This window comes from Mesocricetus auratus, unplaced genomic scaffold, assembly GCF_017639785.1.
Source record: "Mesocricetus auratus isolate SY011 unplaced genomic scaffold, BCM_Maur_2.0 Super-Scaffold_15014, whole genome shotgun sequence".
Lineage (NCBI taxonomy): Eukaryota > Metazoa > Chordata > Mammalia > Rodentia > Cricetidae > Mesocricetus > Mesocricetus auratus.
Genome location: NW_024429186.1, coordinates 74,495,587 through 74,508,132, shown reverse-complemented (window position 1 = coordinate 74,508,132; position 12,546 = coordinate 74,495,587). Strand labels below are relative to the sequence as shown.

The following is a 12,546-nucleotide window of genomic DNA, read 5'->3' as shown; positions in this document are numbered from 1 at the left end:
AAGGGAACAGTTGCCCTCTCTTGGTTTCTAAGGAACATTGCATGCTTGAGAATTCCCCTCCTATATTCCAAATTAAAAATAAACATCAAGATTAAAAAATTCCACTTGTTTGATTAATTTCAGGATACATTTAAAAGATCTAGTAAGTTGAAACAGTTGTATAAGTAGTCATTTCCTCCCCTAAATGGAAAGTGTTGACCCTTATAACTGGGCAGATCTGCTTCTATATCATTAAAAAAGAACTCTGAAAACATTTATAGGAAAGTCTGTACCTGAATATCCATAGCAGCCCTGTCCACATCATCCAGAAAATAGAAAAACCTCAAATATCTATCGGGTGATGAATGCACAGGTCAAATGTGATATACCTTCCCAGTGGATTTCTATACAGCGGCAAAAACAAGACAAATATGTGTACCTTCCACAAGCTAGAGAACGTTGGCGGCATGCCAGGTGCCTAGGAGGTAGCTTTGGCTAGTAAATGGTTTGCCCAGCTTACAGGAGGCCCTGGCTTTGATCCCCAGCACCGCTCAAAGCAGGCGTGAGTGGTGCACCCCTGTCTCAGTACTCAGGAGGTGGAGACAGGTGAAGTGAGTCAGTCATAGTGTGGGTGATGGGTGGGTCATTAAACTACCGAAGAGTGTTCCAAGTAGCTAACCAGCTATTAGGATACTTTTTGAAAAGGTTCCCTTCTTTGCAGCTCTATGGGCTAGCTCAAACAACCCTTGGCCTTTTTAAACACTTTATTTTCTTTGTGTGTTGGGATGAGAGGTGCATGTGTGGAGGCCAGAGGACAGCTTGCAGGAGTTAGTTCTCTCTTTTGATGTCTGGGTCCCAGATACTAAACCCAGGTCATCAGCCCTCACAAGCGCTTTTACCCTGTGAGCCAATTTTCTGGCCCTAACCTTCAGCATTACCTGGATGCGAGAGCCCTGACCTCTAGAATAAAGTTAATAGAATATAGCATGATACAGCAAAACAAACCAAGCAGACATTTAGCAAGGCTCTACTAAGAGGATTCCTAGCTCTAGCAAGCTGAGCTAAGCTGGTTATGGCGTGGAAGTCACTGTGCCCTTGGTCCCTCCATCCTTCTGAAGGCTAGAGATGGGCTACCTGCCTGCCTGGTCTCCCACAGGAAGTATAAAGCTGATCTCAGAGACTTTCAGAAAAACAATCTAGTAAAAGGGAATTTTAGTTATTGCATTCCTTTGTTTTCTTAGAAATTGGAGATTTATGTGTATGAGTTTGATGACCATTTTCTAAAAGTCACCTCCAACATATCCCCATCAACATTTTAGGGAACACTGCTAGGTTCTTGCCTTTGATGCTCAGTATCAGGCGCTCTCCATCCCTCATGCAAATGAACCTGGAATTCAGAGCATGCTATTGGGTCTAGTGAAAGTCAATAACAAGCCTGTTGCCCTTTGCCCAGCATGTTTAATTCATGGGCATGTTTTTTCAGATGGTTCTGGTTTATTAATGCTGCAGTATCGTGATGTGGGGGCAGATGGTCAGTTATTGCTACAGTCATATTTCTTTTTTGGTTGCACCCTAGAATAAGGAGTTTGTGTGTCGCGGGCATGACTACGAAAGACTGGAGGCCTTCCAGCAGCGAATGCTGAACGAGTTTCCCCATGCCATCGCCATGCAGCATGCCAACCAGCCTGATGAGACCATCTTCCAGGCGGAGGCTCAGTGTATCCGTTGCTGATGGGCTGGGCTCCAGTTGGGTGGTATCTGCTATCAGCTACAAGGCCGTGTCCTGTTAAGTGTTGCAACCACGGACCCTTTTCCAGCGGCCACAGTCTTTCCTTTCCTAGTCCTCGTCATCTTGGATTTAGCTTAGTGCCTTCTGAACAGGACGTAATCTGTCTAATGGTTATCACGGGATCAGTTGAAAAGAGATCCCTCGCACATCTGTTAAGGAGCCTTTTCCCTCTTCTAAGGACACACCTGCAGATCCAGCCCTGCTTCTGAAGCTCTTGCTTACTGGATTCCCCATGGAGCAATTTTCCTGCAACTTCCTATGGGAAATGCTTCTGCGGGAGCATTCTTCTCTACTGTATATCCTCCACTGTCCTCTTCCCTTTATACTTTAATTCTGGAGTGAGGAAAGGGAAAAAAGAGAGGTACCCCCAGTATCTTTGGGGGCCTCTTAGCTATGATATTCTGGACTCTATTCACAGTCCCACCATTTAAACACAGACAGGTCAAATGGAAGTACTTCAGCACAAAGGTCATTATTCCCCCATCAGTTCTTCCTAAACCATCTGAAACCTGTCATTTTAAAGAGGACATGGAAACTCCCAGTGACTATTTTGGATATACTTTCAAGGCAGAAACCTAAATCCAAGAGAAATAAGAAATTGTTTAAAAACTATTTTTTCTCTGTTTCTCTGGGAAGGAAGTAACTGTACAATAAAATATGTAAAATAGGAACCACAACCAACCACCCCGCCTATCCTGTACGTGAGTTTGGAGAACGGATGCCACAGTATTGGAAGGCTGAGGTCACAGAAATACTTGGCAAGGGCAAGTCCTTGCTGGCGTTCTGGTCACTGCCTTTGGTCATCGTCTTATGAGAGCTTCCATATCATTATAAATAAGTTTTGGGAGCCATGAACAGACTAAAGGCGTCTCGTGCACAAGAGCTAGGTTGTTCTGATTCGGAATGCCCAAGCCAGCTGTTCCTCCCACCCTCGCTAAGCTAGTAATCTTGTAAATTCACAGGTTATGGAAATGCCACACACATGTCCTGTCAGAGTCACATGCTTAGAACCAGACCAAGGCATGCTTGGAAGTGCGTTGGTCATATTTCCTGGGCAAGTCTTTTGTTTTGTTTTTAATGATTTCAGCTGAAATGGAAACACCAGGTTGCTACCCAGAATGCCTTGCTGTTGTTTGCCAAGTCAGGCTCCGTCCTTGACGCTTTGCTCCTAGACTTGCAGATCTACGCTGTGACCCCCATCGCGGAGAGCCGGGAGGCACTGCAGAGAGAGGGGGTCCCTGACAACATCAAGAGCTTCTATAGAGTGAATCACATCTGGAAGTTCCGCTACGACAGGCCATTCCACAAAGGCACGAAGGACAAGGAGAATGAATTCAAGGTACCCTGCTGGCTCTCTGACAGGCTGCCCCCCTCCTGTGCTTGGCAGACTCTTGGCAAACAGTGGCCGAGGACGCTGTCACGTGACTGGGGCAAAGGGTCTAGAACTCTTCACCTTAGTAGCTCCCCAGCCCTGCAGTGCGTCCACGTGAAGGGGAGCACTTTCCAGGCAGGAGGATGCGTAGTCCCCTGCCAAGAAAACCTGAGCCCATCTTGGGCGAGTCCCGGAAGTCAGCTCCTCTGTGGCAGCTCCAGCAGCCTCGGTGCTCAGAGCAGTCTTTAACCTCGCGTTTGAGCTCAGCCCTGTTGTCCATTCTTAGTGAGCCATTGTGGGAACGGCGGGTGTATCCCAACGTCAAGGAAGCACAGAGGAAAGAAAGGCCTGAGGATAGGCAGGTGGCGGGTACGGTGGAGGCTGCCCTGTCCGTCCTCTGTTCCAGTCCCCGCTGCAGCAGTGTTCTGAGATGAGGACCAGAGCGCATGCAGGGCGTGGCCTCTGCCTGCGCTGGGTTTTCTGTCCTCACCATATCCAGTGTACCTGGCTAGTTCCGCATGCTCCCAACCAGAAAGGGCAAGCATTCCCACAGCCCCACTGGGGAAAGGAGGCAGAGTTCAGAAATCACTTGTGACCGGCCCTTTCCTTGGAAACAGTGACTCAGCAAGCCTAGAGTGATTCAGCATCCGTAATGAACAAAATTGTCAAGTGAGCTTATTCCTGTGAGTCTGTTGGCTTAGCGCCTCTCACAGCAGCTACTCCCTTCTTATGCCTGGAGGCGTCTCCTAACACTCTTGCCTGATGTCCACACATCCCTGCTCATCGGTTCCCAGAGCTGCCAGTAGTTAGCTACAGGGTTTACTCCCAGCCAAGAGGCAGAGGGAGGTGGTGGTAACTTTGCAGAGTTCGGGGGAGACAGAATGGACTCTTGAGAAAGATTTGGAGTGCATTTACTGTGGATCCCTTGAGAAATCTAATCACAAAATGCTGAATGATGAAAGAGTGAAAGATAGGCCAGAACCAGTCAACTGCAGCACCAGCACCAGCCTGCCTCACTGGCCTCTTCTCGGGGCCGTCCTTCTCCCTGAGGATTGAACAGTGAGGAGACCACTGGAAAACACCATCGCGAGGTTACTGAGAAGATCCGCAACCATTCTCTAGTCCTTACTGCATAGTTCTAGTTCTCTTTTCCTCCTCCCAAGTCAGTTAAAGATCTAGTTAGATCCCAGTACAGTCCTGCCTGCTTGCACTAACTTTCAGTCCCCAGTTTTGGAGGCACTGGAGTCATACAGTTGGCTTGCACAGAGTTGCATGGCCATGACCTTTAGCCCAGCACTGGAACCCACATCTTCCAACTCCCTTTCTGTTGCTGTTTCTAATGTACCATACTTCCGCCTGGCCAGCAATTAATGGCCAGTGACACAGCTCCCTTACTGGGATGGGTAGGATTAGATCAGGCTCCCGTTCTCCGTGCCTTCGGAATCGGACTCCCACTGTACCCCACTACCCCAAGCCTGTCCTCTCCACAGTCCGCCTTTCCGCCCTCACAAGCACTTACATGTCTGTGTGGGCAGCCTTCTGCCTGCTCAGCAGCCCCGACTCCCCTCCCTGTGAACTCCTCACCCTGTGAAATCCAGCTCACTACTCAGAAAGCTGCCACCCTGGTCCCCCGTGATGGCGTGACTGTCTGCGTCCCATGCCCACCCTGAACGTCCCGTTCATCCCTCTGAGCTCTCATCTGCCTGCCTCCCTGTCATCAGCAGGCCCCTGGAGCTCTTACCTCAGGGCCTCTTCCGCAGTCACCTCAGCAGCTCTTCACTGGTGGAAGGACATCCTCATTCTAACCCCTCTGTGCTTTGAATAAACTCCAGGAATTGTGTCACGTTCCCGTTCCTCTTGGTAGCACACTAAATACCTATGATAACGTGTAAGTTCCCAAACTGGTGGATAAAAGAAAACCTTGTCATGTCATGTGCAGTGGCTCGTGACAAAGGCAGCTGTGTTTCATGTCTCCTGGAGGAGCTGGTTTCCGGTCGGAGGGCCAGCTCGAAGCACACAGGTGCCCCTGGGTTTACAGCAGTTTAGCTTATCACCTCAAGTGTGGTGGCCCTGGGCATATGGCGGTGGAGAGGATGAGGCCCTGGGAGTGGGTGTCAGCGCCAGTCCGTCTGGTAATTAGAATGTGGCTTTTGAGTGGGTCAAGAGTCTCTCCGCAACTTCAAGTCTTCCCCCTAAATAGAAGGTTCAAGCCAAGTAATCCTAAAGTCCTTTCTCCCATTAGGTAGCTGCCACTCTAATCTTGTCTTGATAGCCGGTGTTGTTGCTTCTTGTAGCTGACAATAGCTAACCCTTGAGGAGTGGAAAGGTTAAGGTCCCATTTTGGAGAAACAGTGGAAAAGACTGCATCAGGCTTGCTGTTGTATCCCGGCCCTTGCTTTCTGGAGCTCCTGTGCCCTGCAGGGGAGGAGGCTGCAGGCCGTCTGCAGAAATGGGCTGCCACTGCGTGGCACTGCAATCGTGTCACCAGTGCTCCGGTGGGGACTAAAGGAAGGCTGCAGGAGTAAGCAGCCCTGAGCAGACTTGTGGCAGCTCAGGGCTTAGAAGGAAGGGCGACACGGGGAGTGACCCTGAGTTCTGTTTTGCAGAGTCTCTGGGTGGAGAGAACATCGCTCTACTTGGTGCAGAGTTTACCTGGCATCTCCCGCTGGTTCGAAGTGGAGAAGCGTGAAGTGGTAAGGAATGGAGCATCTCCCCAACATCCTCTGCCACACCCCAGCCCCTCCCCGGGGGCTGAGCCCACTGCTAATTGCTTGTGCGATTTCATTGCCTGGGCTCCCTCACAATATACTGACCGCTATTGCCCAAGGCCCTGAACGCGAATGTTGATATTGACCTGGTTCATACAACCAGGAAGATGCTTCCAAGCATTGATTGTTGCAGCATGGGAAAATAACAAAGAGCTGTGGGGGTTCTTGAGTGGCAACCAGAATGCCAAGTCTCCTGATTGTGCCAGCTCTGCGATCCTTGTTGGAAGTTCAAAGCCACGAAGGCAGCTTATGTTCTTACGTAGTCGCCGTGTCAGAGTTATGACGTAGGTGGTCTTTTCCCAGTTTTCAAAATTTTTTACCAAGAAGTTAGAAGCCTTTGACAAACATCATCATGAAATGTTCAAAGAGATTAGATTCCAATAGATTTTTTAATGACTCTGAAACCAGGTCTGTCGTTCTCTTCGAGCCTTGGTTTTCTTGTTGGCAAAATGAATCTAATATGAAGTCCCTTCATATAAAGTCTGTCCACGCAGGGAGCCGTGCGGTTTTGGTTTGCAGTGGGAGGGATGGTGCAGGAACTGAGCAGGCCTGGATGGAGCCTCGGTCAGAGATGAGTGGATGCCGTTGTAGAATCTGGTAGCCACATCTCCTGGGACTCTCCGGTTGCCATGAAGACAACGAGGCTGGTACTGCATGCCGGTATCCACCTCTACTGCGTTTCAGCATGACAGCCGTGGTACCCTGCCCCCAGGGTCTTTTCTTCCTCCTTTGGCACATTGTGGCTCTGAGTCAGGCCCTTGGAGTGACCTAGTACTCTGTTTGAAAGAAAATAAATAATTGTAAATCTGTCATGCAAACAATACCTCAGTTTAGTAGCAGCCTACTTTGTCAATGAACAAATAAGAGTAGCTCCCACCCAAAATATCTTTCCAGAATTGTTTCTCCTACAGAAATCTCTCAGCATTGAAGGCCAGCTTATCATGTTCAAAACTGAGGGTTGAATGAGTTTTTCCTTTCGCAGTGCCAAAATATTAATACAGCTCCCTAAGCAAATGAAACCCAAGTCAGGAAATGAGCAATTTGAGTCCGGGGTCCCCCAAACTGCTTGCTGGTATGGCATACTTTAGTGCCTTTCAGAGAAGAGGGGGGCTGACAGATACAGTGCTCCCCAGTCTTATGCTGCCTCCAGGGTGGCCGCAGCCCAGCCCACGGCAGTGTTCTTGTCATCCATGCTCAGTAATGATGCAGGAAGCCTTCTCAGATCCATGCAGCCCAGAGTGTTAAATCCTGTGAAGATTCACCAGTGTTCCTAGCCCAGGAAACAGCATGAACATGTGTGTGTGTGTGTGCGCGCGCGCACACACACACACACACAGAGGCACACACACACACCACTCGTGAAAAGCATGCTGATAATGAAAAAGAGAGAAATACAAGAGACAGAGAGAGAGAAATACTAAACACAGCTTTCAAGCATCAGCTGCCTACACTCTCAGAATATGTAATCTTCTGTTCTGGGAACAAGTCAGAGTGGGCTGCTTCGGTCCCTGAGTACAGCCCCCTCTCAGCAGCCTCCATGTGGCTGTCTTGTTCCTGCTACCTGGACTGCTCCATGATCCATCATTAGAGCTATTGGCTTATTGGCTTGGTTCTTGCTGTATAAGGGCTTCAAGAACATAGTTCGTACTGAATAAACATACAAAGTGAAGTGAAATTTCTTGTCTGCAATGCCAGAACCTGAAAGACAAAAGGCATTCATATGTTTGGCTTCAAAATTCATTTGATCATAGGGTTCACAGTAAAGAGTGACCATTGCCACAGTTTCCCCAGCTACCTATCTAACACCTTCCAGAACTAGCAACCCTAGCCACAGGGAAGAAGCTGCCAGCTTAGTTCTACCTTGATTTTGCTACTCCTTACAAGGTGTGTGGTGTCTTTAGCAGCAAGGTCTAATCAACTAGATCTGTGGGCAACCAAGAAGAGTTGTGGGAGCCTCTGTTGTTTTGGAGGGCTCTGGAGCCTTTTGACCATGGCAGATCCTTGGAAAGTATCTCAAACCTGGCACTAGGGTTTTGTTTAGTAACACTGGTGGCGGCAGCACTCTCCAGACATACAGGATAGAGTTCTTCTTAATCTTCTTTAACTTCTGTTTTAAATTGGCCTGAAAAGTAAGTGTCCATTTGGCCTTTCTATGTATCCTTAAGTTTTGGTTAACCTTCCTCCTTCCCCTCCTGTCCCCTCCATCCACCCACACCCATCTCTTCTTAAATTTTTCACCCTCACAGCCCGCCCCCTGTCTTCACATCACCTGTGCGTTGCTAACTGCACGCCGTTAAGGCATGTCCTCACTCCAGGGGCCCCTTCTTGACTTGGGTAGGTACTCCGTATTAATTACACAAATGTGAAGCGTTGGGGCTAGGCTCCGTACATGAGAAAGAGCATGCAGTGTTCAGCTCGATAAGCCTCGCTGTACTTTTGTCTCAAGCTTCATCCGTTTGCCCGAGGACTTCCTAATTGCACTTTTCTCTGCTGGTGAATCTAACACGCCGTGTGTACGTACCACATTGTCCATTCATCAGTTGTTGGCCGTCAAGGCCGATTCCGTTTCTTAGCTGTTGTGAGCAACAAAGCAATGAGCATGGTTGAGTAGGTGTCTCAGGAGTGGGATGAAATATCTCTGAAGGGTCCATTGGGTATTTGGTCGGTATTAGGCGGTACAGGCAGTTCTCGCTTTTTGTTTGTTTGTTTGTTTGTTGTGTTTCTGAGAAGCCTCTGCACTGATTTCCATAGGGCTGCACCAGTTGGCTCTCACCAACAGCGAGTAAGGGTTGCTCTTTGTTCACATCCTCACCGGTATTTGTCTGTCATTGTTTGATTATTTCTTAGTGTTACTCTGGCGAGTTGGAATCTCAATGTAGACTGGATGCCCCCTCCACGTACCCAGTGCGGTATACCCGCTCCCTCCCAAGAGAAACAAAAACTAAACCTGAGGAGGTTTTAGGCCCTAGGGCTGAACTTATTCCTTATTCAGCTAAATTGTCATGTTGCCAAGCTGCCTTCTAAATATTTATGATTGTATACATATACAAGTGCTACTTGCAGCCTTAATCGGAGAAGCCTGTCTGCAATGAATAGTCGTGAATGCAGAGACCCCTGGCTGCTCACAGTGCTGACTGTAAGGAGCAGCTGGACCCTGAATCCTAAACAGGACATTTATGCTACCCCACGCAGGGGTGTTTCGTAGAAGCGTGTAAGCTAGGAAGAAGGACTGTGGAACGCTGCCTGTTAGACCTGGAAAAGCCTGTAACGTCCATGCTCAAGACTGGGTCTATTGACAGTCGATCATAGGTCAGGGAGGAGTTGGTGGTGCCCACCCATCCTTGCTGAACTATTGGCTAGAGATGAAGTCTACGGAAGAAGTAGTTACTCTTCGTTTGAGTATCCACTAGGCCCAGTGGATGACTCCAGACCCATGGACGCACAGATGATCCTGGTTAAACTCAGTGGGTCTCAGAAGAGAAATCAGTAACAAAATAAAACCAAACCACCAAAATGTAGGAAGGATGCTCATAGGCAGGATGGACTAATAGGGATGTGATGGAGATTAGAAAGGGTTGTGTTTGTAGTCATCAAAATGTAGCTTATGCATGTATAAGATTGTCAAAGAACAAACTCAATAAGGGACATGCTTGTGTATCACCCTACCCAGAATCCCAGGAGTCTGCACCGGGCCTGCAAACAGCACCATCTAGTGCCTTCCTCACCGCCCTGTACTCCAGGGCAGCCTGCATGAAAATAGCCTGCTTCTGGCCTTGCTTCATGGTCCCCGTTCGTGGGAGCCAGTGACACTCTGAAGCTTGGTTACATCGTAGAAAAACAGAGAAAATGGGTAGCAATTTGTCATCTTCAGCAGCTAGAAAAAGGGTCAGTTTTCTTTTATCTGCACTTGAACCACTCCTCACACCAGATGATTTTGTAGCAAGTGTCTCATTGTGTGTATTTCTAAACAACAATATCATATTACATGTGCAAGGATAACAATCACGTGTTGACTATCAAAGTTCCAGTGTTCTTGGATGACTCACCGAGAGTCTGTTTGATTTCATTTTCATCCTGTGTTGACTCTGGATGTCCGTTGTCATTGTGTGCAATGTCTCCTAAATCCTTTTTGTCTAGATGTTCCCCTTGCATCATTTTTTAAAAAAATATTCTTTGTTGGAGAGTCACGGTGGTTTGCCTTGAAATGTTTCCTTAAGTCTTGATCTAAGTGGAGTCTTTTAACATGTTTCTCTGTGGCCTGCCTTTCTTGTAAATTGATAGTTAAGCCTAGAGGATTAGCAAGGCTTTGTTTGTGAAAGACTACTCCAAAGGTATTTTGTGCCTCTCTCTTACCCCCTTCTTCCCTCTCTCCTTCCCTTTTCTTCTGAATTTAGCAAGAATAAATGATAATCAGTTATTGCTCATGGTTGCCTAGACCTATTGATCTTTTAAGGATTGTGATATTTGGGGGGGGGGATCTGTAAAATGGCTCAGTAGGTAAAGGTGCTTGCCACAAAGCCTGAAAACCTGAGTTCAATCCCCAGGACCCACATGGTCATGGGAAAGAATCAACTCACTCAAGTTTGTTCTCTGCTCTCCCTCAAGTTTGTACACACACACACACATACACACTCACCACTAAATAAATATATTTTGTATTTTGATATTTCATCATCTATCTTTATTCATTGCAATAATCCTATAAAATAATAATATCCATCATCAAATATTTCATTACTATAAGATAAAGGAAAGGAAATAAAATGTTCTATTCAAAATGAGTTCAGCCCTTAATGCCCTGTGAGAGTAACAAGAAGGCTACTTGGATTTTATTTGATTTGGGGTTTGCTATTTTTACTAGATCATAGATATAAGTGCATTTGTTTTGTGTTAATCCATGGCAGCTATTGTTATTAAATTATTCCTCTTAATTATTTATTTTCGATTGCCTTATTATTGCACCTTGGCTCCTGTTCGAAATCCCTTCTGAGTGATTTCTTACTTATCCGCAGAGACGTTACTTTTGAGTCAATCAGACACAACTCCTGTCCTTTCCCAGTGTCAGGCTTTATTGATAATTCAAAGTGGTCCAGATGCCCAGGCAAGCAGAGATTGCTGAGCCTGAATCACGATCCACCACACCTTCGTAATGATGACAGCTTAGAGTAGCAGATGAAAGCTTCAATTGGGGTCCTCAGGGCTCCCCCAGCTTAAACTGTTCACTAGGAGACACTGAACGCCACACTCTGGAGGGTTAGCTGTAAACGTCTCAGAGGCATTCAGAGTCAGGTCTGGGCTCGTCTACTCAGGATGTCTTCACTAACTTCCTACGACAGGCCTCCATGGGTGACAGCTCTCCCCTACAGTTATTCCTAGTCCATTTCCATGAAGGTTTGGTCAGCTGGGAGAAAGGACCTGGCCCCCTGTTTCCTTATCGTTCCCCAAAGGGCCTTCCTGGGGAAGGGGCGTGGACGGGCCAGGGGCTAGCTGCTTCCTGTCTTCCCCCCCAGACGCTTTCCTTGCTTTCTGACCTGACAAGGAAATGTGGCAGCTTGTGTGTCCCTTACTTGTATTTGCTGAGAGCTGGTGAGCTTTACTGTCATCTATTTATGTATTCATTCTGGTTCTTTTGTGAGCAGACCACTTCTTCCCCGTGTTCAATTTTCTCCAGCATTGTAAATTATTTATGCTTTGTCTCAGGTACATATTGGAAATACTCTCCGAAGTTCTTGTCTTTTACACATTTATTATACCTTACCTGATATTTACAAAAATCATTGTGTGAATAGTACTAGAGTTTGTAAACGTGAAGATGGATATTTTTTATTTTACCATAGTAAAAACAATTCATGACATTTCTCATAACCATGTTTAAGTGCGAAGCAATCGGGCTGATTGTTTGCAACTGTTGAGCAATTGACCTCCCCGAGTTTCTCCTCCTGTGAACTGCAAGTCTGTGTCCTTTTAACAGCAGTCCCTCCCCACCCACAGCCCCCACAACCCCTAAACAGCAGTTCTCAACCCTTTGGGATTCAAATGACCCTTTCACGAGGGTTACCCAAGACCATGGAAAGCAGAAAACACTGGTATTTACATCACAATTAGATATTTACATCACAATTAGTAACAGTAGCAAAATTACATTTACATTGTAGCAATGAAAACAGATTTATGGTTTGGGGTCACCAAAACATGAGGAACTTTAATAAAGGGTCTCAGCATCAGGAAGAGTGAGAACCAGGGTCCCATTCCGTCCTATGTCTGAAGGTGCTTTGCTTTTTAACTGACAGTGATCTAGACTCAGCCTTTGCTTTATGCCTTGGCTTTTGCACGTACAGAACAAAGGTTTTGTGGTTTTTGTGTGTGTGTGTGTGTGTGTGTGTGTGTGTGTGTGTGTGTGTGTGTCTTTTAATTTAAATTAGAAACAAGCTTGCTTCACATGTCAATCCTAGCTCCCTCTCCCTCCCCACCAGGTCCCCCAACCCCCTCACCGAATCTCCACTCCGATCCCCAAGGAGGGTGAGACCCTCCCTGGAGGATCTCTAGAGTCTGTCATTTCATCCAGGACAGGGTCTAGATCCTCCCCCAAGAGTCCAGGCTGAAAGAACATCCCTCATTATGGGATGGGCACTCAAAGT

General features: G+C 47.1%; 1 protein-coding gene across 1 annotated transcript in view; it reads left to right on the top strand.

The window, feature by feature from the left end:
* Dock4 (dedicator of cytokinesis 4) overlaps nt 1-12,546 on the top strand; it is a 370,554-nt gene that overhangs the window by 337,350 nt on the left and 20,658 nt on the right. Inside the window, 3 exon segments of the mRNA XM_040743206.1 lie at nt 1,556-1,697; nt 2,941-3,107; nt 5,747-5,833. Of these exon segments, the coding sequence (XP_040599140.1) occupies nt 1,556-1,697; nt 2,941-3,107; nt 5,747-5,833 (396 nt within the window).